The sequence below is a fragment of the Pelodiscus sinensis genome, chromosome 19 (genome assembly GCF_049634645.1).
Source record: "Pelodiscus sinensis isolate JC-2024 chromosome 19, ASM4963464v1, whole genome shotgun sequence".
NCBI lineage: Eukaryota > Metazoa > Chordata > Testudines > Trionychidae > Pelodiscus > Pelodiscus sinensis.
Genome location: NC_134729.1, coordinates 10,974,529 through 10,998,488, shown reverse-complemented (window position 1 = coordinate 10,998,488; position 23,960 = coordinate 10,974,529). Strand labels below are relative to the sequence as shown.

The 23,960-nt window shown below is 48.0% G+C and overlaps 1 protein-coding gene across 1 annotated transcript in view; it reads left to right on the top strand.

The window, feature by feature from the left end:
* The window catches only part of LOC102449738 (adhesion G protein-coupled receptor E3-like), a 49,176-nt gene extending 29,697 nt beyond the window's left edge, over positions 1-19,479 (top strand). Inside the window, exons 20-26 of the mRNA XM_075903389.1 lie at positions 962-1,197; positions 2,776-2,842; positions 5,711-5,802; positions 11,508-11,664; positions 12,083-12,190; positions 17,046-17,156; positions 18,973-19,479. Coding sequence (XP_075759504.1) covers positions 962-1,197; positions 2,776-2,842; positions 5,711-5,802; positions 11,508-11,664; positions 12,083-12,190; positions 17,046-17,156; positions 18,973-18,993 — 792 coding nt within the window. The 3' untranslated portion in view covers positions 18,994-19,479. The remainder of the gene's footprint in view (positions 1-961; positions 1,198-2,775; positions 2,843-5,710; positions 5,803-11,507; positions 11,665-12,082; positions 12,191-17,045; positions 17,157-18,972) is intronic.
* The last annotated feature ends 4,481 nt before the right edge of the window (positions 19,480-23,960 follow it).

The following is a 23,960-nucleotide window of genomic DNA, read 5'->3' as shown; positions in this document are numbered from 1 at the left end:
TGTGCTATGTCCCCAAGTATTTTGGCTCCTTGCCTTTGCCTTTAATGGGTTGGCCAACCCTGCTCTAACCCACCACAACCAGATCCCCAACTGCCAGCCTCCTGTTTCCCTGTGGCAAATACCACCATGTGGCAGCAATGGGCGCAGCTTCCCTGCAATGTGACCCTGGCTCTGGCCCCGTCCACCATGTGGCACCACTCCAGAGAGCAGCTGGGGCTGCAATGGCATAGCGGCTGGGGCCAGGACCGTGGTACCAAAATAGCACCACAGCCCCGGCTCTAGTCCCAGTACACAGGGCGAGCTACCCTGTGTGCTGGAACGGGAGGCAGGGCCACGGTGCTATTTATAGTACTGCATGGCTGTACTGAGGGAGTGGGTGGGGGAACCTTGACCTCAGCCCCAGTCCCCAGAGCCCCCACAGCCTGGCAACCAGCTGTTCACAGCCCTACATCAGGTTGCAGACCAGCAGCTGGGAACTTCTGGTCTAAGCTTCTTGAGATAAAGAGCGGGGGACAGAATTCTATTATCCCCATTGTACAGAAGGGGATCTGAGACTGAGGGAGATGAATTGATTTGCCTAAGGTCACACATGAAGTCAGTGGCAGGGCCGAGAACTGAACTCAGATCTCTCAAGCAGCTTAATCACAGGAGCAGCTTCTCTCACTATGTGCCATAAGCCCTATACTGTTAGCCTCTAATGGAGATTCTCTTTTAGCTCATGAGGTAGAGGCTGGTGCTTTCAGACCAGGAAGATCTGAGTTCCACTCTCTACTGCCTTGATGAAGTAGAGCAGACAATGTATGTCGTGTGTTGTCCTACATGGCAGAGGGGTTGGTTAAATATTTCACAATTCTTGGGTGCTATTTTCTCCTCAACTTGAGGAGGACACATCAAATAACTGTTGCTTCTGCTGTCATGATGAGCTACATGCCAGAGTTGCTGAGTTCTCTGTCACCCCCAGGTGGCCTGTCCAGTCATTGCAGGCTTCCTACACTACCTATTCCTGGCCTGCTTCACCTGGATGTTCCTGGAGGGGCTGCACCTCTTCCTCACTGTCAGGAACCTGAAGATGGTGAATTATACCAGTTCCAGCCGGAACAAGAAGAGATACATGTACCTGTTCGGCTACGGATTCCCAGCTCTGATCGTGGCTATTTCTGCTGCAGTGAATTCTGAAGGCTATGGAACTTCTGAGCAGTAAGTGCAGCATCCATCCCCGGGGAGAGCAGGTATCTCTCAGCTTATCTGTTGAATTGCAGAGACCTAATGTATTCTACAATACCCGCTTCTTCAGATGTTTTACACAACACCCAGTCAACCTGTGGAACTCCTTGCCAGAGGATGTTGTGAAGGGACAGAATTTAACAGGTCTCCAAAAAAAAAACAAAGAACACTCAGATAAATTCATGGAGGGCAGGTCCATCAATGGCTATTAGCCAAGATGGGTAGGGATAGTGTCCCCAACCTCTATTCACTGGAAAGTATGAACAGGTGATGGGGAATGGATCACTTGAGCATTCCCTGTTCTGTTCATTGCTTCTGGGACACTGTTGGCAGACGGGATACTGGGCTGGATGGTACAACCAGTGTTGCAGTTCTTATGAGACTTGTTTCTCCAAGCTAGATTTATGAGACTGACATAAAGGGAAGCAGGCAGCGTTCACCCTGCATCTCTCCCCAAGGGCCCAAGAAAAGAGATGCCAGACTTGCAGGAAAGTCAAGATGTATTTGTGTACATACGAGTATATTATGTTTTCACATGTCTAGCTGCTGGTGTGCAGGCCATAAGGTTGTTGAAAAAGTGCAACTGTTATCCCCGGACAGTACAAATACTCACTCACACCTCAAGCCAAGACTCACAAGGGAAATGATATGGCCACCAGGGCATGAGGAACAGAACTTGAGCCCTTGATTCCTACTCTGCTGCTTTACCCCAGGAGAGAACTGAAGGGTCAGCAAAGCCCTGGATCCCTTATACACATTGGACCTCCCTGGTCTGGCACCCTCAGGACATGACTGTTTCCGGGTGAGGGAATTTGTTGGACTGGGGAGGTCATTTCTGGCCACCCTACTGCTGGCCCCACCCGTGCCCTGCTGCCTCACCAGGCTTCATAACTGTCTCAAGCAGCCTAGATAGTCTACGCATGGGCCTTCCTTCCTTCCCTCCCCCCCCCCCAGCAGCCCAGCTGAGGTGCACACTATCCTTCTTGCCCTCCCAGCCCAACTGAGCTGTGCACTGGCTCTCAGTCCCCTTCCCTCCGCTGCACCCCAGCTGAACCACGTGCAAGGCACCCTGCTCTGATCTCACTCCCCCTCCCCCGCAGTTCCTGGCACCACTAGCAGCCCAGCTTAGCCATGTTCTGGGCTTCCTAAGTCCTGGCCCCCCTGGGCAGCCTAGCTGGGTTGCATGCCGGGCTTCTCATCCCCCTCCCCCTCTCCTAGAACTCTAGCCTCCCTCCCCTGCCCATAGCATGTAGGACTCCCAACCCCTCACCCCCTGCAGCACACTGGGACTCAGTGATCCTGGAACATCTGTGGTTCTTCTGCATCAGAGAGTTCGAGTTTATAGAGTTGCAACCAGTATTTCATTCTTCCTCTTCCAGACCCCAGTTCAGGGAAGCACTCAAGTACCTGTGTCAGGGCTCTTCTGAATTAAGACCTTGGTTTTATTGTTCCCATCCTCCCAGTTATCAACTCTGGCAACCCCAAGAGGAGAATTCACGTCCTTTTATTGCTAGGAATGATCTGTTACCTTTTTGTCATCTCACCTTTTAGTTGCTGGCTTAACACAGAGAAAGGCTTTCTGTGGAGTTTTCTTGGACCGGTCTGCCTGATTATTATGGTGAGTTATTACTCTTCTCCTCTCTTGGGGGACAATGAAAGAGGCTGAATTATAGCTATGCCATAGGGAAAGGCCTTTGATAATGAGATGTCAGACATTGGGATGTTTGCCTAGACACTGTGGATTCCCTCTCAGGAAAGTGACTAGGTAAAATGTCACTTTCATCTGATTAATTTGTATTATAGTAAATCTATCCATATATGTGAGAAATGGACATCTGTCTGTCTGTCCATCTGTGAGTCTGTTGTTCAAAAATTCCTCTTCAACAGTAGGAGCTAGGACTGCCAAATTTAGTAGGCAGCTTCCTCTTATCCTAACTTAAAGCAAGATCAGGGTTCGGTTGTGCCAAAAAATGGGAAGTGCCAGGAATGTGACTGTTTTCCATAACATGAAAAGGGAGGGGACAGAGGGTATGTCTACACTACCCTCCTATTTTGAACTAGGAGGGTAATGTAGGCATACCGCAATTGCAAATGAAGCCCGGGATTTGAATTTCCTGGGCTTCATTTGCATAAGCGGGGCGCCGCCATTTTTAAACCCCCGTTGGTTCGAACCCCAAGCAGCGCGGCTACAGGGGGCTCGAACTAGGTAGTTCGAACTAGGCTTCCTATTCCGAACTACCGGTACACCTCGTGGAATGAGGAGTAACGGTAGTTCAGACTAGGAAGCCTAGTTTGAACTACCTAGTTCGTGCCGCGTGTAGCCGCGCGGCACGGGGTTCGAACCAGCGGGGATTTAAAAATGGCGGCGCCCCGCTTATGCAAATGAAGCCCAGGAAATTCAAATCCCGGGCTTCATTTGCAAGTGCGGTATGCCTACATTACCCTCCTAGTGCGAACTAGCGGGCTAGTGTAGACATACCCAGAGAGAGGAGGGATGTGAAAGGGAGGGGCAGAGAGAGGAGGGACATGATACTGACAGTGGCCCTGGGGGCAGCGAGCACAGGGGAGAGATATATGCAGAGTGACCACTCGGGGCAGCCACCCCACCTAGGGCAGGGGTGGGCAATAATTTCTGATGGGGGGCCACACCAAGATTTTGGAAAAGTGGTGAGGGCTGCACTTTTCCATGATATTAATGGAGGATGTGCCGGGTCTGGGAGGGTGGCTGGGTGCAAGAGGGAGTATGGGGTCTGGGAGGGAATTTGAGTGAAGGAGGCGATTGTGACCTGGCCTGAGGCAATGGACTGGGGTGCAGGGGTTTGGGATGTGTCCCAGGGCTGGAGGGGATTGTGACCAAGGGCAGGGAATTGGGGTACAGGAGGGGCCCAAGGGTGCAGGAGTTTGGGTTGTGTCCTAGGGGCCCAAGAAGATTGTGATCTGGGGCTGGGGATTGGCTTGCTGGATCTGGGAGGGGATATGAGTGCATAGTGGGGCAGAGGGTTTGGGTACATGGACTAGCGGGGAAGAGTATTGGGGGAGGGAGGGGTTGGAATGCCAGGGGCAGACTCTGGTCAGGAGGTTTACCTGGGTGACTCCTTGCCAGGACCCAGGACATTTCTGAAGCAGCCTCCCTACCTGTCCCGCCCCCACATAGGCTGCAGGGCAATGTGCCTAGGTGAATAACTAGTAGCCTTGGAGGGTCAGAAACCAGCCAATGGGACTGTGCTGGGGGTGGGTGTGCCACCAAGCCTTCTCTTCCCTCTCTCTTCAGGGCTTACAGTTTTGAAAGCGAAACGTCCGGCAGCCTCCTTTCTGAGCGGTGTGCGGGTGGGGTGAGCCAGCCAGGGAGCCTGTCTACATTTCCCCACTGCATCCATGGGCCAAATCCAGCCCGTGGGCCATATTTTGCCCAGGTCTGGCCAAGGGAGTGGCCAGCAGGGCTGGGGATCCTTTATCTTGCCTGCCAGCACACTGGGAAAGGAACCCTGCTTCTCCAAACTCTTTCCCTTGGCCACAGCCTGGGGGAGGTTTGGGGGAGACAGAAGGCCCAATACGGCCAGAGGGATTGAGGGGCAGCAAAGGCGCCACTGGCCGTGGTGGGAGAGAAAGCCCTACCAGCCAGATGGGAACCCCTGCCCTGAGCCCATCCTCACCCCCAACCCTCACTCTTGCACTCACCCCCCAAGCCACCCGCCTCCTGATCTGTGCTCACACACATCCCCAAGGCCCTGTCCTGACTCCTGCATACAAACACCCACAGCACCAGCTCCCTGCGCTGAAGTTCCCTGGGTGAGTCTAGTGCACAAACAATGAATAAATCTTACACTATTTATTTACAATGGAATGAATTTATCCCAGATACTGGGACTGGTCAACTTCAGCAACTCCTTAGTTCCAGGGTTACCCAGAAGAGAAGATGGAAATATCTGGGCTGGATCTAAGAATGGAGCCAGAGCGTTGTCTGTGGTCGCTGCCCAAATGGAGAAACATGGAAGAGGCCAGCTGGGAAAGCAGCAGCATATGGTCCTTAGCAACATGGCCGGGGGCGGGGCTGGGGAGGCAGAGACAGTGAGTGGCTCAGGACAGAGGGATGGGGGAGACGTATTGGGGCCGTAAGACAGACTGGCAGCACGGGAAGGATTTGGGTGGCTGTAGGACTAGCACATCAAAGTGCCATTGTGCTGGGCACTGTGAACATGTGAAGAATTTTAGCAAGATTCAGAAAGAGATTGGCCATTTCTATGGGCAGCCAAAATAGTGTCCAGAGTTGCTTGATCAAGGCTAACAAAAGATTTGGAAGGGAGATTACACCCCCTGCTTCAGGGTTTAAACCAATCTCTATCTACCAAAGACCAAAAGGAGACCTTATATGGGGGTGGGGGCAGATTTTATCACTTCATCTGAGCATCTGGTACTGATACAGAGTCAGGATACTGGACCAGATGGACCTGGGGTCTGATCCACTTGACTTGTGTTGTTTCCACAGACAAACTGTACGTTTTTTATCACAACCCTCTGGATCCTGAGAGACAAAATCTGCTCCCTCAATTCGGACGTCTCTACCCTGAAAAACACCAGGTATGAAAGCACTAAACCTGCCCAGGAGGTCCAGTTAGCCTTCTGTGGGGGATGGGTCTTCTCTCAAGTAAATACCAGTGTGATACAGACTTGGTATCAGAAGGTCATGGAGAACACTGAATACCTGGTCCTTCAAGCAGCTGATACCCTTCACTGCCTATACACTTGCCTGGCAGATGAGGGTACGGAGCTCCTCCTTGGGAGGTGCTGAGCACCCACTGGGCTCCAATCTTGTAGCTTTTACATAGCACTTTTCTCCTGCAGGTTACAGAGCACTTCACAATCTTTAATGCACAACAATGGGTACAATAGCCTTGTCCTGTCTGTCTAACAGGAGTGTTAGACAGACAGGACAAGCCTATTGTACCCATTGTGCAGATGGGAAACTGAGGCACAGAGAGGTGAAGGGAGGTGCCCAAGGTCACACACAAAGTCTGTCGCAGAGCACAGAATTGCACTATTGTCCCCAAGGACTTGGCTACAGCCATAATCATAACACCATCCTTCCTCTATAATCGGGAATTTTCAATATAATTAACAAAGTTGGGGACATATGTCCTTCTTCTGCATAATTGAAATATGGCTGATCAAGGCAGCCTTGGACACAGTTTCCTGTTAGATCCTCCTGCCATCTTCTCTTTTAGCTAGTGTGAGAACCCTTTGCCCTTTCAGTTGGCCAGAATGTTATACATATCTGTGATGGGATTCTAACCCAGGGTATGTCTACACTACCACCCTAATTCGAACTAGGGTGGTTAATGTAGTTATACGAACTTGCAAATGAAGCCCGGGATTTGAATTTCCCGGGCTTCATTTGCATGTTGCCGGGCGCTGCCATTTTTAAATGTCCGCTAGTTCGGACTCCGTGCCCGCGGCTGCACACAGCACGAACTAGGTATTTCGGAATAGGCTTCCTATTCCGAACTATCTGTACACCTTGTTCCACGAGGAGTACAGATAGTTCGGAATAGGAAGCCTATTCCTAACTACCTATTTCGTGCCGCGTGTAACCGCGGGCACGGAGTCCGAACTAGCGGACATTTAAAAATGGCGGCGCCCGGCAACATGCAAATGAAGCCCGGGAAATTCAAATCCCGGGCTTCATTTGCAAGTTCGTATAACTACATTAACCACCCTAGTTCGAACTAGGGTGATAGTGTAGACATACCCCCATTTTCCTTGGCATCTATGCTCTTAGGTGCAGTTATAGAAGTCCCTTTGGGATTGTTCCCCAGTGTGCTGCTCATGCCACTAACACCCACCTTCTTATTCTCTGGGTCTCTTCACCTTCCTGTCCTGCTGGGCCAGATCCTCTGGTCTCCTCCAGACAAGGCACGGAGTTAGGGTTACTGCCCCCTCACAGATCAATGCAGACACTGAACCACTTCAGCTCTGGGGGGGATGCAGTTTGAGGGCTCAGCACCCAGGAAATCAACCCCCAAATGGGACCAAAACCCCTCAAATCTGCTAGTGTTTGTTCACTCTAGTTTGGTGCCTTTTGCCAAGCAGTATTGATACAGTGTAAGGAAAACTGCACAGAGATCTGATACCTGGTATCTGATTTCTAAATCTGTGTTTGCTGGAAGAGCTGGACATCATGGTAGCTGAGGCTTATAATTGACCATAGTGAGAAGAGACCTGATTTGAGGGCTTGAAGTCCTGGGACAACTTCTGCCTGCATTAACACCCTAGGGTTGCCAGATGGTTTCAGAAAAAATACTGAACCAAAAAAAAAAAGTCTGCCAGGAAAAAGTTTGTTGAACGAAATTCCCCTCCTCCCCCCCAAAAAAACCTACAGGAGAGCTATCTGGCCCGGCGCAGGGAGGCAAAAGGTGAACCAGAAACAACTCTTGGGGCTGAATCATGAATGGATCATGCAAAAAAAAAAAACTGAATTAGACTTTATAACAAGTGGGAGGGGGCAGTTAAATATTAGGAGGGGTTAAATACGTTTTTATGAGTACACTGTCTTTGCTGAAAATCCCCCAAGCGCCCATAGCCTGCATCTCCTCCTGTCCCCAAATTCTCATCCCAGTCCCCTGCCTCAGCCCAGATCCTGCCCCCAAACTCCCTCCCAGAGCCTTAGGCAGGTGTAGGCAGGGGAGAGGGAGGGCAGTTTTGGACCCATTCTAGGCACCAGCAAATATTCTCCCAACCTGCCCCCTAGCTTGGAACCACTCCAAGCCTATGTGAGGAGTCCCCTCCCCTGCCCTGCACTCGCCAGGACCCAGTAGGTGCTGGGGATGGGAGCCGTGGCTGGGAGTCCTGCTGTCCCAGCAGGCGTGGGGGGAGCAATCGCAGGCTCCGGCCCAGCCGCGGGAAACAACTTGCTGCCGCTGCTCGTGGGGACTCTGGGGCCAGGCTCCGGGCCGGATCCCCGAGCCGTGGCAGGGGCTGCAGCTGGGAGGAGGAATCTCTGGCAGGGCCAGTCCCGCTGCTCCCCAGGAGCCTTTCCCAGGAAAGTGCCCCCAGTCTTGCCAGCCCCTGTCTGGCCCAGCCCCTGTCTCAGGGTGGGCAGCGCTTGGGGGGCAGGTAAGAGAGACACTCCAGGAGCGGTGCCCTGGTGCCCCTGGGCTGCAGGAGGAGGGTTTGGACCCAGGCTGCTCCCAAGCCTCCCAGCCTGCAGGGATTTTAGCTCCCTTGGTTGAGTGGGAGGTTAGTCATCCCTGCACTCTGGGTTGCCAGGATGCCTCCGTATTGAGCCAGACAGCCTGGTATTTTCACCTCCTGGCCAGGAAAAAAATCAGAAAATACTGGACATTTGGGGTGTCCGGTATTTTCTGAATTTTTTTATCAGACAGGAAGCAGAAATACTGGACTGTCTGGGTCAATACCGGACACGCGGCAACCCTATAACACCCTGGTCATTTCATTGATTTCAGCAGGGCCGCATGATGGTCGTGAGGGGAAAACTAGGCCCTAATGTTTACATGGAAAGGTGCAGGTCCAGCTGGGGAGGAGAAATCAATCCCTGCCCCAAGGAGTTTACAGTCAAACTGGCCAATATCAACACTGGCTTGCCTGGCTTATTGATTAGGTTACTGATTTAGTTTTCCCAATTAACAGTTTGTCATTGATGGGTTTTTATTTTAAGATTCAGCCTGGTGTTATCAGAGTTACTGCTCTGGGAGCCCTGGGGGGCACAGCAAAAAAAACCACTTGTACTTATGCAAGGGCTTCTGTAACTGTCAAAGTTTTACCATCAGAATGACTAGTGTGTGGGAAACAATTTACACAAGCGAAATGGTAAAAACAATGAGGGGCCCTGCAGCACCTTAGAAACTAACCAGAATAGATAGAATCATGCGCTTTCGTGGGTAAAATCCACTTCATTGGATTAACTAGAGGGGAAGTAACTGAAACCAAGAAAAATATAGAACAGCAGAAGTACCTGTCAAATGTAGGACCCATGTTAATAAGGCTACTTCGGTGAGATGGATGTGTCCCATTCAGAGTTATTGATGTGGAAATGCAGATGTTAAAGGTAGCAGACATTAGCTTTATAATGCACCAACCAGTTAATGTGTTTGTTCAAGTCCAGGGTAAAGGTATCAACTCTGTAGATGAATTCCAGTTCTGCAGACTCTCTCTGCAATTGGTTAGTGTAATTCCTTTGTAGAAGAATGGCTACTTTTAAATTCAGGCAAGTTAAAATGTTAAAGTGTTCTCCCTAACGGGTTACGGGTGTTACCATTTCTGATGTCTGATTTGTGTCCATATATGTGAGACAGCATAACACTGTGAGGAACCAGCACTATTACATTTGTATACTTACTTAATTTTCAGGGAGAGGTTTAAGTCTTGAGACAGGTTTTAATTTGTCTCCGGCAGGCTCATAAAGAATGTTAACAGCTGTGCATGAGATTAGATGTGTTCTAGGTGTTGGTGTTTTTAAAACCATGTATGCCTAGTTTTTTAAGCCATATTTTCAGAATTTTACTAGGAATGTAAAAGAGTAGTCGACTACTCGCATTCCCCCCTCCCCCCCACACACACTCCACTGCCTCTATATCAGAAGCAGCAAAATGGGAGGGAAGCAGTAGCTGACGCTGGTGGGAGCTGTCTTAAAAGTCACTTCCCCTCAGCACCATCTCCATGGTGCCACTTTCCCCTCCCCACTGTGCTGCTACCTCTCAGAGATAGCAGTGCAGAGTGGCAGGGGCTCCTCCAGCAGCAGCCCCTGTCTGTGGGGACCCCAGCTCTCTGTGGGGACCCCAACTCCCTGTGGGGACCCCTCCACGGACAGGGGCTGCTGCACGGCTCTTACTATATTTAAACTGCAGAGCCACAGTGGGGATAGTATCGACTACACGATCACCCCATTGCCCACATCTTAACATCCTTAATTTTTGCCTTTAGGATGTTCTTATTGAATAGGTAAGTATATCAACTAGGCTAAACTGGTCAACAACTGGAATGGTACCTGTGGTTTGGCATTTTCTGTTTAAAAATATTTTAAACTGGGAGAAACGGCCTTTTTGCTGTTACCAGTCAGCAGTTTGCAACATTTGTGATTATTACAAAATAATAAACAAGACCAGTGTCAGTTTGTAACTTGAAGCAAAATGCAGGACAATGTAGCACTTTAAAGACTAACAAGATGGTTTATTAGATGATGAGCTTTCGTGGGCCAGACCCACTTCCTCAGATCAAATAGTGGAAGCATTTGATTAGTTTGTAACTTGTGATTCACAGTTTAATGTTTAGGCCAAAGTATTGCATAACTACATCTACGTAGGGTGGAAGGCTGAACCTGGCTTAAGTAGTTAGCAAAAGTGCTGTTTTTATAGGTGTGTCCGTCTTCAGGCTGCAACCAGTGAAGTGAGACCAAGGCTGGATCTGCCTGGTATGGCTCTGCACAAAGCTGGCTTTAGAATCTGGGCCCATCAGTCTGCACTGCACTTTCCAATGCTATAGCAACAGGCACACAACAAACCCTTACATAGCTCAGCTATTCTAGTCCGTATTATGAATCTGTGTAAGAACGAGGGAACCAAATCTTTGATGGCAAGCCATGGCTTCTCTCAAACGTAGCGTTCGCCTTGCAGGGCCGTTGTTGTGGTGGTTTCCAAATCCATTTGTAAAGGAGATGAAGGATGGTTCAGTGCTTAGGGTGCTAGTCTGGGATTTGAGGGAGATCTGCATTCAACTGCTTGCCCTTGGCCAAGTCACTTAATATCTCCAAGCCCTGGTTCTCCAGCTGGAAAATGGGGAGGAGAGCACTTTCTTAACATCGATGCAATACGTGAAGGGAGGTTTCTGTCCAAAGCAGGGTTACAATTTGGTTCAGTGACTCTAAAAATCCCCACTATACAAATTGTTCCAGCACCAAGTCTGTCCGGCCTCACTGAGAGGGGGTGAGGGTAAATACACTAGGGAGCGTAGTATCAGGAATAAACACCTGGTTTGTATCGTCACTCTGCAAACAGGCCTTATCTAGAAGCATTTCAGTCTCATCTTGACAAAGCCCTGGCTGGGTTGATTTAGTTGGAATTGGTCCTGCCTCGGGCAGGGGGCTGGCCTTGATGACCTCCTGAGATCTCCTCCAGCTCTAGGATTCTATGATTTCCCACCGGTGTCTATAGGAGACTTTTTGAATAGTGGCTACTTGGAGGGCATTTGCTAGTTCCAGCCTGCCCAGGGCCCACGGACTGGACCCCTTTGCACAGGGTTGTAATGGGATCTCTTCATCTGCTTGAATCCAGGTTGCTGACATTTAAAGCAGTTGCCCAGCTTTTCATCCTGGGCTGCACTTGGAGCGTTGGGCTCCTACCTGGCAAGGTCATGGCGTATTTATTCACCATTGTCAACAGCCTGCAGGGAGCCTTCATCTTCCTGGTGCACTGTCTCCTCAATCGCCAGGTAAAGCCCATATCCTGTCACCTGATTAGCTCAGCAGATTCACTAATACTCAGTTAATTTTTAGCTGAGCGAGGTGCCACTGGAGGGGACAGGATGCCATGCCAAGTGGCAAGGGTTCCATCCACATTAAAGACCTGAGACAGGTTAGCTGTACCATGTAGTTTGGTGGTAGCTGCATCAACTTGCATTTGCTAGTTTGGACTTTGCAACCTGATGAACAGAATTTGGCTCATTGCAACGAGGGGACTGAGGGCGTCTCCTTCCCTTTCCCATGTGGGGATTTGGTGTGGGAAATTGGTCACAAGAATTCCAGTCCTTTGGCTCTGTTCAGACATAGAAGTGAGGGGTGTTAAACTGTGCACGCGTCTCATAGGTCGTTGGTTACATGAGTCAATGGGCGTGCTCCTTATTTTTCTAGGTGAGAGAGGAGTACAAGAGATGGATTCAAAGGATTGAAAAACCCAGCACCAGAACTACGACATTTGAGATCTCGATGTCAACTGCCCCCATTTCCACTGGAATTGTGGTACTCTTCTCTTTTTCCATCACTGCCATGTGACACACATCCATGGAACAGGGTCTCCTTTTAGCAGCCTCCTTGTTGAGTATCTGGGCCTGCTGCTGGTGGGGGTGAAGCAAGGGGGGCACTTTCCCAAGGGCCCAGCAATTAAAAAGGGCCTGGGGCCCAGCAGCTCCCACAAAAGTTCTGCCAAAAAAGAATCTCTTGATTCAAAGACTCTTTTGATATTTTCCATGCAGGTTCTGGGGCTGGATTCCTGGGCCCAGGAACCTGCTTAGGGCATCTGAACGGCATCTTTGAATCAAGAGATGCTGCTGAAGCTTTTTCCCAGAAGTCAGGTCAGGTCTGGAAAAGGGAGGAGAGGCTCGGTGAGGTTGCCCTGAGGCTCACCCAGAAGGTGGTGGATAGGACTGGGCCAGCACAGAAGTCTTCTGGCAGGAGGGTGGGGGGTAAGAGGCTTGTGGTCTAGCTGAGCAAAGGGAGCAGAGGGAACATTGATTTCTGCCCTGGCCCCAGAATTGTCTATCTACTGTATCAAATGGCCTCAATCACCAGGTAAAGCCCATGTCCTGTCACCTCGTTAGCTCAGCAACTCCATTAATGCTCAGCTGGCAGAAATCCATTGCTCACCTGTATCCTGGGGTCACTCTCTTCAGGCCGTGTGCACCTGAACCCCTCTCTTGCATTTGTTCCTTGCCATGTTTTGAGACTCAGCCTTCTCCCTCCCATTTCTCTTTACTCCTGTAGCTTGGACTGCATTCTTTGGGTAAATCCACACCTTCTTCTTTAAGGTCAGCAGAGGCCATGTCTATGAAACACAGACAGAACTCTGTCAGCTGTAGGCAGGATCAAACCTAGGATGTTGGGAGATAAATGAGGCTACATCTACACTGCCAGTATTTATCGGCAGAGAGTATGCTAATGAAGTGCTCATTCATTAGCATTGTTACGCTGTCATTTGCATATCTCTGCCAATGCTTTTTGCACAAGAGGTTTTTGCACAAAAATAAGCAACGTAGATGCATCCATTTTGCGCAAAAAAACCCTTTTGTGCAAGATCCCACATATTTCCTTTTTTGACCTGTCTCAATTGCTTGTTTTTGCGCAAAAACCTCTTGCACAAAAAGCATCAGCAAAGATACACACATGACAATGCTAATGAGCACTTCATTAGAATACTATCTGTCAACACATACCAGCAGTGTAGACATAGCCTGAATAAGCCTTTAGCAAGTACCTAAAAGGGTGTTACAAGGAGGAGGAAGAAAATTGTTCTCCTGAACCTCTGAGGATAGGACAAGAAGCAATGGGCTTAAATTTCATGAGGGAGCTTCAGGTTGGACATTAGGAAAAACTTCCTGTAAGTGGGTTTAGTCACTGGAATAACTTGCATACAGAGATTGTGGAATCTCCATCACTGGAGATTTTTAAGAGTAGGCCAGACAAACACCTGTAAGGGATGGTCTGATGGGATTTGGTCCTGCTGTGAATGCAGAGGACTGGATTTGGTGATCTCTTGACGTCCCTTCTGTGACGGACCGGGCTGGGTCTGGGCACAGCTGAGGGCGTCCGCTCAGGGTGAATTGCTCAAATTTGGGCCTCCTTACAGCCCCCAGACTGGTGACCTTCCCAAACAGGCCACAAACCAGTCCCACAGAGCGCTTTAGCTGCTTGCCTGAAGCCTCAGGAGCAAAACCCCTCCAACACCCCAGCAATATCCGTGCCCCAGATGGCCCCGGGCTTCATACACAGGTGAGGGGTCACAGGGTATGTCTACACTACCCCGCTAGTTCGAACTAGCGGGGTAATGTATGCATACCGAACTTGCTAATGAAGCCCGGGATTTGAATTTCCCAGGCTTCATTAGCATAAAGCCGGCGCCGCCATTTTTAAAAGCCGGCTAGTGCGAACCCCGTGCCGCGCGGCTACACGCGGCACGGGCTAGATAGTTCGAACTAGGTAACCATTCCGAACTATCTGTACACCTCATTCCACGAGGCGTACAGATAGTTCAGAATGGCTACCTAGTTCGAACTATCTAGCCCGTGCCGCGTGTAGCCGCGCGGCACGGGGTTCGCACTAGCCGGCTTTATGCTAATGAAGCCCGGGAAATTCAAATCCCGGGCTTCATTAGCAAGTTCGGTATGCATACATTACCCCGCTAGTTCGAACTAGCGTGGTAGTGTAGACATACCCTCAGAAACCAATCTCACCCACCCCGAACAAGTTCTGTCCGGTTCCAAGAAACCAGCCACAGATCACAGGCCAATTTACTCTCTGGATCTTACCCACAAACCACACTGAGCCAATCCTTTAGAATCTACAATCTAAAGGTTTATTGCTACAAGAAAGAAAAGCATGAGAGTAAGGTTGTTAAAGGTACATGACATGCATCAAATCTCCCAGTTCTCGATGTTGGCTCTAGCAGAGATGTTATAGCTGCTGGCTTAAAAGTCCTTGTTGCACATCCTATGTCAGGGTATGTCTACACTACCCCACTAGTTCGAACTAGCGGGGTAATGTATGCATACCGAACGTGCAAATGAAGCCCGGGATTTGAATTTCCTGGGCTTCATTTGCAGAAGCTGGCCGGCGCCATTTTTAAATGCCGGCTTGTTCGAACCCCGTGCCGCGCGGCTACACGCGGCACGGGCTAGATAGTTCGAACTAGCAAGCCATTCCGAACTATCTGTACGCCTCGTGGAACGCCTCGTGGAACGAGGTGTACAGATAGTTCGGAATGGCTTGCTAGTTCGAACTATCTAGCCCATGCCGCGTGTAGCCGCGCGGCACGGGGTTCGAACAAGCCGGCATTTAAAAATGGCGCCGGCCGGCTTATGCAAATGAAGCCCGGGAAATTCAAATCCCGGGCTTCATTTGCACGTTCGGTATGCATACATTACCCCGCTAGTTCGAACTAGCGGGGTAGTGTAGACATACCCTCAGGATGTGTCCACAGTTCTTCCCAGCTTGTGATTCCCTGCAAGGCTGCATCTGGGGTCAGAAGCAGGTCTCTAGACCAAGATGGAGTCAGCCACATGGCCTATTTATAACTCCTTCCTGGCTTCTTCCAAGCTGCAGACAGTCACATGGTCTCTGACCAGGCACCTAGATTCCTTGATAGGTGGGTCTCAGGTACTTAAGAGACCTATGGTCCCCAGAACCTTGCTTATTAGCATGCCCATAGGCCGAGCCCATCACTCAACCAAATACAGAGAAACTTCCAGTCTCCATACAGAGTACATATTCATAACTCCACACCCAGACATTACACAGATATATAAGGGCATACACAGAATCAGTAGAAAGTAAGCTTTTGTTTGACTCCTCATATGGCCCCCTTTGTACCACTTTTGGGGTGAACACCCCCCTATGGGTGCAGCAGTGACCTGGCTGCTCCCCTCAAAATCCAATAATGTGACACCTTCCATTTCTAGGATTCTATGAGCTAAAAGCTATGTGACTTAGCTAGGGCTGTAGCAGATTCCTTAACCTTTAGCTGAGTGAGGTGCCACTGGAGGGGATAGGATGCCATGTCAAGTGGCATACAGGTTAGCTGTACCATGCAGCTGTGCCGCTGGAAGATCTTCTGTGGCGTTGCTTCATGCTGATGGGAGAGCTCTCTGCTCAAGGAAGTTAAACCACCCACAACTAGCGGCAATAGCTAGGTGGGTGGGAGAAGCTCTTCCATCAACATAGTGCTGTGCACAATACCACCTATGCCAGCGAAAGTTATGTTGTTTGAGAATTGGAGGAGCAGGAGGCAGGGGGTTTCCAGCAACACCTGAGTAACATCCACACTGCAATCACATTCTTTCTAAAGTAAATTGAAAGAACAGAGGGGTTTCCCCAACATTGGCAAACCTCTTTCTGGGTATGTCTACACTACCCCCTTTGTTCGAACTAGGGGGGGTAATGTAGTCATACGGAGTTGCAAATGAAGCCCGGGATTTGAATTTCCCGGGCTTCATTTGCATAAAGCCGGCCGGCGCCATTTTTAAATGCCGGCTAGGTCAGACCCCGTGCCACACGGCTACACGCGGCACGGGGTCCGACCTAGCCGGCATTTAAAAATGGCACCGGCCGGCTTTATGCAAATGAAGCCCGGGAAATTCAAATCCCGGGCTTCATTTGCAACTCCGTATGACTACATTACCCCCCCTAGTTCGAACAAAGGGGGTAGTGTAGACATACCCTCTATGAGAAAGAAGTCTTTTTCCGAAAGAGCTCTTTTGGAAAAAGGCACGTGTGGACACGGAAGAGGGAGTTGTTTTGAATGAAGAGGAAAGAAGAAAAAGCACAGGTGCCCTGGTGGCCATTCCACCCATAGTAATCACAGCTTACATGCAAGATAGTGTCCATTCAGTGTGGACTCTGTCGAAAAAGCAGATTGCTTTTTCAATGTGGTTTTGGTATGTGGACATTCTCTTTCGGAAGTTTTTTTGGAAGATCTCTTCTGGAAAAGCTGCTTCCAAAAGAAGCCTGCAGTCTAGACATAGCCTGAGCGACTTAAGTGGGGCTGACATAAGTGGGAGTGTAGACATGGCCTGACCTGTGTAACAAAGATCATCGCATTTCCCCAGGTAATTAATGCATAGTTTGGTTCTAGCTGCATCAGCTTGCATTTGCTAGTTTGGACTTTGCAACCGGATGAACAGAATTTGGCTCATTGCAATGAGGGGACTGAGGGCATCTCCTTCCCCTTCCCCTTCCCATGTGGGGATTTATGGTGGGGAAGTTAGTCACAAGAATTCCAGTCCTTTGACTCTGTTCAGATATAGAAGGGAGGGATGAAAACTGTCCACGCGTCTCATGGGTCATTGGTTACCTGAGCCAATGGGTGTGCTCCTTATTTTTCTAGGTGAGAGAGGAGTACAAGAGATTGATCGAAAGGACTGAAAAAGCCAGTACCAGGACTACAACTTTTGAGATGTCAATCTCAGCTGTTCCCACTAGCCCCGGAATTGGGATGGTACTGTTCTCTTTTCCAACACTGCCATGTGACACACATCCATCGAACAGGGTCTGCTTTTAGCAGCCTCACTTCTGTGTATCTGGGCCAGCTGCTGGGGGAGGGGAGTGCAGGAGAAGCATGGGGGACAGCTTCTCAATGGCCTGGCAACTAAAAGGGGCCTAGCTGCTGCTGCAAAAGCTTTGCCAAAAAAGGATCTCGATTCAAAGGCACTTTTGATATTTTCCATGTAGGTTCCAGGGCTGGATTCTCAGGCCATGAAACCTGCTTAGGGCATATCAAGAGTGTCTTTTAATTAAGAGATGCTGCTGCAGCTTTTTCCCAGAAGGCTGGTTGGGTCCGGGAAAGGAAGGGGAGGGGAGGTTTGGTGAGGCTGCCCTGAGGGTCACCCAGAAGGTTTTGGTTAGGACTGGGCTGGCACATTGCTCTTATGGCAGAGTAGAGCATGGTGGGGACAAGGGGCTTGTGGGCTAGTTGAGGGAAGGGGGCAGAAGGCCCATTGATTTCTGCCCTGGAGTCCAGAATTGCTTTTGGTGGGCTGGTGAGTGTCTATCTACTGTATCAAATGGCCAAAACCATAATATGTAAACACAATAATACATTTATCTACATCACATCTACTCTAGCAATAATAAACAGATGCCTGCTGCATCTTCCATATCTTTTGGCTTAACTATATGGCAGAATTGGTAGGACTGAGAGACCAAAGCTGGTGCTGTGGAGAAACTGGGATATTTTTCATATTCCTTCTGGCTGGTTCTCTTTTAAGCCCCTGGGCTTATACTACTGGATTATATTTAGTGAGTAAGGCACCAAGGCTATGTCTACACTACTGAGTTTTTGTGGGAAAATAGCCATTTTTCCACAAAAACTCATGGAGCATCCACACCTCGAGCGCGTTTTTGCGCAAGTAAATCGAAAGGTGAGAGAGGGTTTTGCATAATTGGTAATTCTCATTCTTTGAGGAAGAGCTTTTGAGCATAGAGGCGTGTGTGGACGGGGAAGAGGGGTTTTTTGCGCAAGGAGAGGGAAGAGGAAAAAGCACACGTAGCCTGGTGGCCATTCTATCTATAGCAATCACTGCTTACCTGTGAGAGCATCCAGACAGTCTGGACACTATCTTTCATCAAAGCACATTGCTTTTTTGATGCTCTTTTGCAGTGTGGATGCTCTCTTGTGCTAGAAGTTTTTGCCTCCAAGTGACTGGTGCTTTGCGATAGTCCAGCTGAGATCAGCACTGGGCCTATATCGACACTGTGAGTTTTTGCAGCAGAAAATATGCTAATGAGGTACTCATTAGCATGAGTCACAATATCATTAGCATATTTTCTGCCATTTTTTTTTTTGCGCAAGGGGTTTTTGTGCAAAAAGAAGGGGTGTAGCCGCTTCCATTTTGCGCAAAATCCCCGTTTAGCAGAAAATATGCTAACGAAGGACTCATTAGCGTATTGTCTGCCAGAAGAACTGGCATTGAAGATGTAGCCTCAGGGTACATCTACACTGTGGAGATATTTGGCACACTGGAGTATCCCAAAATAGCTATCACACTTCTTCACAGTAAGCCCATTATTTCGGGTTCGCTATTCTGACATCCCTGAAAACCTCTTTCCATGAGGAATCAGGGACGTTTCAGAAAAGCAGGTTATTTCGAAAGTTGGGCCTATGTAGACAGCACCAAATTATGAAATAAGCTATTTTGAAATGAGATATATAGTTTGCATAGCTCAACTTGCATTGCTTATTTCGAACTGTGGTTCAGTGTAGATGTAACCTCAGTGGCCTTGACCATGTCATAGCATCTTTGCTTTCTTTCCAGAAATGGGATAAGTCCTTCTGAAAAGTGGAGACGCCTATTACATGTGGGGTGAAAATCAAGACTTGCTCCATCCTCAGCACCACAAGTCTCTTCCTTTACCCGGAAGAAGAAGTTGCTGATCTTCAGTGTCCTCTGATAGCTGCAACTCTATGGCTTCTCTTTGTATGAAGTAGGGGATGGCTGCGTGCCACATGTTTTATTGTTTTAGTATCTTTGGCTTCCCCCAAGTGGCTGCAATCTCCTCGTTAAAGTCTCGAATGAAGTGCTGGCTGCTTTCGTTTTAGTCAGTGGGAGGGGAGAGCAGAGATCCAAAGAATCAGCAAATCTAGCCAGTTAATAAAAGGTAGAAAAAATGACTTCATTTGCTCACCTTCTCCAAATCCTAGGCTTGGCATTTCTGAGCCTGAGGGTGTGTCTAGACTACAAGGTTTTTTTCGATAAAAGTGGCCTTCTTTTCAAAAAACTTCCCCTGCATCTAGACTACTGCTGCATTCTAAAGTGCTCTATTGAAAAAAGGCGCCATTGAATGCAAACTGAGCTTTTTCGAAAGAGAGCATCCAGACTGCCTGGGTGCTCTCTTTCGAAAAAGCGGCTTGCTTTTTTGAAAGTATTGGTTGTAGTCTAGATGCTCTTTTTCGAAAAAGCCTCTTTCGAAAGAGGCTTGCAGTCTAGACATAGCCTGAGAGAACTTGGGACAACTTCTCATCTCAGTTCAGAGTGATATCAATATGGAATTAATTAAAGCAGTGGAGTTATTCCCAATTCACACCCAAATTCTACTTTTAAAAGTCTTTTAGGAAAGTATGTAAATGGTAATTGCTTATAAATTGCTAGTAAAGCCTTGTTAGAGATACTAGTGCTTTGGTATGTAGATTTGTACTGATTATAGTAGTCTGTGTTTGCCTGGATCTTGTTAGACCTTAAAATGTAACCAGATGTTTCCTGTCTGTCACTATGAGCTATTGATCAAAAGGGAATAGTAACATTTTGAGATGAACTATGAATGTGGTAAAAACAAGGAGGAGTCCTGTGGCACCTTAGGGTACATCTACACTGCCCAGCTATTTCTAAATAAGTCATTCCGGAACAGTTATTTTGAAATAGCACGTCTACACTGCAGGGAAGCCTCAAAATGAGTCTGAGGCAGGATCCCCTAATGTACACGTGCTAGCTTGGTTTAGAGCCCCAGACGGTACTGGGGAGGACTAACTTAGAATGACCCTGTTGAGAGGCTATTTCAAAATAGCAGCAGTGGAGCATGTAGACAAACCTTATTTCAAAATAGCTATTTCAGAAGAGGCTTTATTCCTCATAGAATGAGGTTTACAGATTTTGGAATAAGCTGTCCGTTATTTCGAGATAACACTAGTTATCTCGAAATAACGGTGCAGCGTAGATACACAAGGTGTGTCTAAACTACACCCCTCTGTCGGCAGAGAGATGTAGATTAGGCACATCGAAAGTGCAAATGAAGCGAGGATTTAAATATCCTGCGCTTCAGTTGCATAATTGTGGCTGCCACTTTTTTCAAAATGGGGCTTTTTCGAAAAAACGCAGCAGTTTAGATGCAGATCTTTCGAAAATAAAAGACTTTTTAGAAAGATCCTGTATTCCTCAAAAAATGAGGTTTACAGGAGCTTTCGAAAAAGGCTTTTATTTTCGAAAGATCCTTGTCTAGATTGCTGGGGGGTTTTCCGAAAAAGCCCCATTTCGAAAAAAAGCGGCAGCCACCATTATGTAAATGAAGTGTGGGATATTTAAATCCTGGCTTCATTTGCACTTTCGATATGCCTAATCTACATCCCTCTGCCGACAGAGGGGTGTAGTTTAGACACACCCTTAAAGACTAACACATTTATTAGGGTATAAGCTTTTATGGGTAAAATCCACTTCATCCCTGAGGCTATGTCTACACTGCACCACTCTTGACAAAAGCCTATGCAAATGAAGTGTAGATTAGCATATTGTCACACTTCATTTGCATAATTAATTAGGGGCCGCTTTTGTGTAGATGGCTTCTTTTTGTGCAAAACCCCCCTCTTGCACAAGAGCCCTTTCCTGAAAAAATGAGGAAGAACGGCTCTTGCACGAGGGTGGTTTTGCGCAAAAAGTAGCCATCTACGCAGCTCCTTTTTGCGCAAAAGCCTCTTGCGCAAAAACCGTCCCTAATTAATTATGCAAATGAAGCACGGCAATATGCTAATCCACATTTCATGTCCATAGGCTTTTGTGCAAGAGAGGTGCAGTGTAGACATAGCTTGAAAGTGGCAGGAGATGGACAGTTGCCTTACGCTAATCCGGGTAGCAATTTAACTGTGATATTTAAGAAACAGGAGGTTACTTCAAAGTCATAGTGCTTCACCTAGTATTTACCTGCTGTCAAGAAGCTGCTAGAGAACTATACAAAGAACTCTTTGGGCCATGGTTCTGTTATCTCCAATGTGCTTAAGCTTCATCCCAGGAAGTCTGACTTGCAAGATTGAGGTCTCCAAGTCCAGACCAGGTGACCCTGGTATTGGACTATAATGTATGGAACGAATTCTGAAAGAAGTTTTTGCAACTCCAAAGCTCACCATCTCTACTGTGAACAGACCTAAGAACTCTATTCACACCTGTATGGCCAATGCACACCCTCTTGTCTTAATAAATCTTAATTTAGTTCATAACAATTGGCTGCAAGCGCATATTTGGATAAGATCTGAAATAATCATTGACCCGGTGGGTAATGTGTCTGACCCTTTGGAACTGGTAGGACTTTTTATATGATGAACAAGATTGTCAGCAATCCTCATCATATTTGACTTGGCTGCCTGCGTGGGAGTCCAAGGCTGGGTTGCTTTAAGGGAATTGTGTTTTGACTTCTGGGTAGCCAGTAAGTTATTTGTAGAAGCATTTTGTTGCAGGCTTGGTGAATCTGAGTATTAGAAATAGCCACCAGTTTGGGGGATTTTCTGCCCTATTCTTTGCTTGTGCCTTGATTGAGCAATCTCAGTGTGCCCTCCGGGAACCTGCTCAAAGCACCAGGAGGGCTGTAGACTGGGGAGTGAAGGTTTGGGGCTTATGGAGGTCTGGGGCTTTGTGGTAGGGAATGAAGCATTGGGGTAGTGGGAACCAGGAGAGTCAGTTGTAGGAATGGGGTGTTTCTGGAGAGAGCTGTCTTGTAAGGCTACGTCTACACTGGCATGATTTTCCAGAAATGCTTTTAACGGAAAAGTTTTCCGTTAAAAGCATTTTCGGAAAAGCGCGTCTAGATTGGCAGGACGCTTTTCTGGAAAAGCACTTTTTGCGGAAAACCGTCCGTGGCCAATCTAGACGCGCTTTTCCGCAAAAAAGCCCTGATCGCCTTTTTCGCAGTCGGGGCTTTTTTGCGGAAAACAGTCCTGTGCTGTCTACACTGGCCCTTTTGCGCAAAAGTCTTTCGGAAAAAGACTTTTGCCCGAACGGGAGCAGCATAGTTTTTCTGGAAAAGCACTGATGGTTTTACATGAGATTGTCAGTGCTTTTCCGGAAATTCAAGCGACCAGTGTAGACAGCTGGCAAGTTTTTCCGGAAAAGCTGCTGATTTTCCGGAAAAACTTGCCAGTCTAGACACAGCCTAAGTGTGTAGTAAGAGAGTGTGAGGGTGGTTGTGAGAAGGATCTACAATGGGTATAGGTCTGGGGTTCCATAGGATACCTTATAGGATGGGATAGGTGCAGAGAAACAGGTTTAGGTGGAGCCAGGGCTCCCCTGCCATTACAGAACCAACCCCTCATGACACACTAGGCATTCCACTGCTGCCTCAGGAAGCTATTTAAACAGAAGCTACTAAAGTTAAGCATTGCTAAGTCAGTAGGCCCAGAGAATTTGCATCCAAGAGTTTTAAAAGAGCCGTCTGATGACCGTGCTGGACTGTTAATGTTGACTTTCCAAAAGACTATCACATTTGAGAAGTTCCCAAGACTGGAAGAAAGCTAAGGTTGTGCCAATTTTTAAAAAAAGTAAATGGGGAAACCTGAGTAATTGTAGACCTGTCAATTTGCCATCGATCCAGGGCAAGGTAATGGAGTGGCTTATACAGAATTCAATTAATAATGAATTAAGAGGGCAATATAATTCATACAAATTTACATAGGTTTATGGAAAACAGATCCTGTCAAATTAGCTTGACATTATTTCAATGAAGGTCATAGTGTTGATGGATTGTACTTAGCTGTCTGTGAGGCATTAGACTTGGTGCCACATAAGACATCTATCAGGGATGATCTAGACAGTGCTTGTTGCTGCTATGAGGGCAGGAGACTGGACTTGATGACTTCTTGAGGTCCCTTCCAATTCTAGTCTTCTAAGATTCTATGACACTGTTGCAAAAAAAGCAAACGTGATTCTGGGATGCATTAATGGGAGTGTTGTGAACAAGACACGAGAAGTCATTCTTCTGCTCTACTCTGTGCTGATTAGGCCTCCATTGGAGTATTGTGTCCAGTTCTGAGCACCCCATTTCAAGAAAGATGTGGAGAAATTGGAGAAGGTCCAGAGAAGAGCAACAAGAATGATTAAAGGTCTAGAGAACATGACCTATGAGGGAAGGCTGACAGAATTGGGCTTGTTTCGTTTAGAAAAGAGAAGACTGAGGCTATGTCTACACTTGCGCGATCTTGTGCCAAAGCTATGCAAATGAGGCTAAGCGTGGAATATTGTTGAGCCTCATTTGCATATCTATTGAGCCGCCATTTTGCAGAAGAGGCTCTTGCGCAAGAAGAAGCTGTCTACACTGCTCCTTCTTGCGCAAGAAAAACCCTCAAGCGCAATGCTGTTTTTTCTGAAAATAACCAGCGTAACGGCATTGCGCAAGAGGGTTTTCCTTGCGCAAGTAGGAGCAGTGTAGACAGCTCCTTCTTGCGCAAGAGCCTCTTCCGCAAAAATGGCGTCTAATTAGATATGCAAATGAGGCTCAACGATATTCCACGCTTAGCCTCATTTGCATAGCTGTGGCGCAAGATTGCGCA